The following is a 3,725-nucleotide window of genomic DNA, read 5'->3' on the forward strand; positions in this document are numbered from 1 at the left end:
CCAAAATTGACAAATGGAATCTAATTAAACTAAAGAGCTTCTGCACAGCAAAAGAAACTATCATCAGAGTAAACACGCAACCTACAGAATGGGAGAAAATTTTTGCAATCTATCCATCTGACAAAGGGCTAATATCCAGAATCTACAAGGAACTTAAACAAATTTACAAGAAAAAACAAACACCTCCATCAAAAAGTTGGCAAAGGATATGAACAGACACTTCTCAAAAGAAGACATTTATGTGGTCAACAAACATATGAAAAAAAGCTCATCATCACTGGTCATTAGAGAAATGCAAATCAAAACCACAATGAGATACCATCTCATGCCAGTTAAAATGGTGATCATTAAAAAGTCTGGAAACAACAGATGCTGATGAGGGGAGGAGAAATAGGAATGCTTTTACACTGTTGGTTGGAGTGTAAATTAGTTCAACCACTGTGGAAGACAGTGTGGCGATTCCTCAAGGATCTAGAGCCAGAAATACCATTTGACCCAGCAATACCATTACTGGGTATATACCCAAAGGATTATAAATCATTCTACTGTAAAGATGCATAGGAACGTATGTTTATTGCAGCACTATTTACAATAGCAAAGACCTGGAACCAACCCAAATGCCCATCAATGATAGACTGGTTTAAGAAAATGTTGCACATATAGACCGTGTAATACTATGCAGCTGTAAAAAAGAATGAGTTCATGTCCTGTGCAGGGACATGGGTGAAGCTGGCAACCATCATTCTCAGCAAACTAACAGAAGAACAGAAAACCAAACACTTCATTTTCTCACTCATAAGTGGGAGTTGAACAATGAGAACACATGGAAACAGGGAGAGGAACATCACACACTGGGGCCTGTTGTGGGGGTGTGGGGCAAGGGGAGGGAGAGGATTAGGACAAATACCTAATGCATGTGGGGCTTAAAACCTAGATAATGGGTTGAGAGGTGCAGCAAACCACCATGGCACATGTATACCTATGTAACAAACCTGCACGTTCTGCATCTGTATCCCAGAACTTAAAGTAAAAAAACAAATAACAAAAAAACCCGCTACTATATGTTAAGTCCCTTGCCAGATTCATTTATACAGTATTGTGTGCGGAATTGGTGGGTTCTTGGTCTCACTGACTTCAAGAATGAAGCCGCGGACCCTCGCGGTGAGTGTTACAGCTCTTAAGGTGGCGCGTCTGGAGTTGTTCGTTCCTTTTGATGTTCGGATGTGTTTGGAGTTTCTTCCTTCTGGTGGGTTCGTGGTCTCGCTGGCTCAGGAGTGAAGCTGCAGACCTTCGCGGTGAGTGTTACAGCTCATAAAAGCAGTGTGGACCCAAAGAGTGAGCAGTAGCAAGATTTATTGCAAAGAGCGAAAGAACAAAGCTTCTGCAGTGTGGAAGGGGACCCGAGCAGGTTGCCACCGCTGGCTCGGGCAGCCTGCTTTTATTCTCTTATCTGGCCCCACCCACATCCTGCTGATTGGTAGAGCCGAGTGGTCTGTTTTGACAGGGCGCTGATTGGTGCCTTTACAATCCCTGAGCTAGACACATAGGTTCTCCACGTCCCCACTAGATTAACTAGATACAGAGTGTCAACACAAAGGTTCTCCAAGGCCCCACCAGAGTAGCTAGATACAGAGTGTCGATTGGTGCACTCACAAACCCTGAGCTAGACACAGGGTGCTGATTGGTGTGTTTACAAACCGTGAGCTAGATACAGAGTGCCGATTGATGTATTTACAATCCCTGAGCTAGACATAAAGGTTGTCCAAGGCCCCACCAGAGTAGCTAGATACAGAGTGTCAATTGGTGTATTCACAAACCCTGAGCTAGACATACGGTGCTGATTGGTGTATTTACAATCCCTGAGCTAGACATAAAGTTTCTCCACATCCCCACCAGACTCAGGAACCCAGCTGGCTTCAGCCAGTGGATCCCGCAGCAGGGCTGCAGGTGGAGCTGCCTGCCAGTCCCGTGTGGTGCATCTGCACTCCTCAGCCCCTGGGTGGTCGATGCGACTAGGCACCGTGGAGCAGGGGGCGGTGCTCATCGGGGAGGCTTGGGCCGCATGGGAGCCCACGGAGGCGGGGGAAGGCTCAGGTATGGCGGGCTGCAGGTCCCGAGCCCTGCCCTACGGGAAGGCAGCTAAGGCCCTGCGAGAAATTGAGCACAGCGCCAGTGGGCTGGCACTGCTGGGGGACCCAGTACATCCTCCGCAGCCGCTGGCCCGGGTGCTAAGCCCCTCATTGCCCGGGCCGGCAGGGCCGGCCGGCTGTTCCGAGTGCAGGGCCTGACAAACCCACGCCCACCCGGAACTCCAGCTGGCCCGCAAGCACCAAGTGCAGCCCCATTTCCCGCTGGCGCCTCTCCCTCCACACCTCCCTGCAAGCTGAGGGAGCCGGCTCCGGTCTTGGCCAGCCCAGAAAGGGGCTCCCACAGTGCAGCGGTGGGCTGAAGGGCTCCTCAAGTGCCACCAAAGTGGGAGCCCAGGCAGAGGAGGTGCCGAGAGCGAGCGAGGGCTGTGAGGACTGCCGGCACGCTGTCACCTCTCAGTATTAGCTAGTTTGGTGGGGACAGGTTGGTATATTGAGTGGGGAAGGGTGGTAAAGGAGGACCATAAGTCTGTCATCTTGATGCTTATATTTTGCTTAAGTTTTTTAATATCAGCTGTTGTATTAGAAATTCTTGAAGACCTACTAATGGTAACACTGCTAAAAGTAACAGCAGATTTCTTAAATACAGCTAGCTTTTCTAATTAAATACTTTAATGTGTACTATAACAGATTGTAATTTACAAGTTTTAAGGTTAGGCACCTACCTGTAGTAGAAGATCCATTCGTTTGGTTTGTAGTCATACAATTATTTGTCCAAATGGACAAAAGTAGGACACAAATAACAAGATTCATGTCCGCACTTGGTTCAAATGATTCGTCTACTAAGGTAGCTACTGAATTTATATGGTTCAGAGTGTTCTAGGCATTTATGACATCATTACCATTGTGTGTCATACTCTGACAACATAATCTTACCATGGGGAAGCATAAGCTTCTGTATACAGATTTTACCAAATGACTTTTTTTTTTTTTTTTTCCGAGACGGAGTTTGGCTCAGGCTGGAGTGCAATGGCATCATCTTGGCTCACTTCAACCTCCACCTCCCGGGTTCAAGCCACGGTGGCTCACAGCTGTAATCCCAGCACTTTGGGAGGCGGAGGTGGGCGGAGCACTTGAGGTCAGGAGTTCAAGACCAGCCTGGCCAACATGGTAAAACCCCGTCTCTATCAAAATGCAAAAATTAGCTGGGCATGGTGGTGGGCACCTGTAATCCCAGCTACTTGGGAGGCTGAGGCAGGAGAATCGCTTAAACCCAGGAGGTGGCGGTTGCAGTGAGCCGAGATTGCAGCACTGCTCTCCAGCCTGGGCGACAGAGCAAGACTCTGTCTCAAAAAAAAAATAAATAAATAAAGAGTAAAAAAGAAATGAAAGAACATGTCCTATAAAGGTGACAGTCTTTGAAATTATGCATTTGCGGCCATTGGAATAGAATAAAATTAAATATTAATTGGAAAACCCCCAACCTGGCCAATATTGTGAAACCCCCTCTCTACCATAAAAAAAATACAAAAATTAGCCGGGCGTAGTGGCAGGCGTCTGTAATCCCAGCTACTCAGGAGGCTAACACAAGACAATCACTTGAACCCGGGAGGCAGAGGTTGCAGTGAGCCTAGATGG

The 3,725-nt window shown here is 47.5% G+C and overlaps 1 protein-coding gene across 1 annotated transcript in view; it reads right to left on the bottom strand.

Annotated features, from left to right (window-relative positions):
• Positions 1-2,923, bottom strand: part of CUNHXorf66 (chromosome unknown CXorf66 homolog) — an 11,342-nt gene extending 8,419 nt beyond the window's left edge. The window contains exon 1 of the mRNA XM_032757744.2: positions 2,813-2,923. Coding sequence (XP_032613635.1) covers positions 2,813-2,900 — 88 coding nt within the window. The 5' untranslated portion in view covers positions 2,901-2,923. The remainder of the gene's footprint in view (positions 1-2,812) is intronic.
• Positions 2,924-3,725: the final 802 nt, after the last annotated feature.

This window comes from Hylobates moloch, unplaced genomic scaffold (genome assembly GCF_009828535.3).
Source record: "Hylobates moloch isolate HMO894 unplaced genomic scaffold, HMol_V3 SCAFFOLD_7, whole genome shotgun sequence".
Lineage (NCBI taxonomy): Eukaryota > Metazoa > Chordata > Mammalia > Primates > Hylobatidae > Hylobates > Hylobates moloch.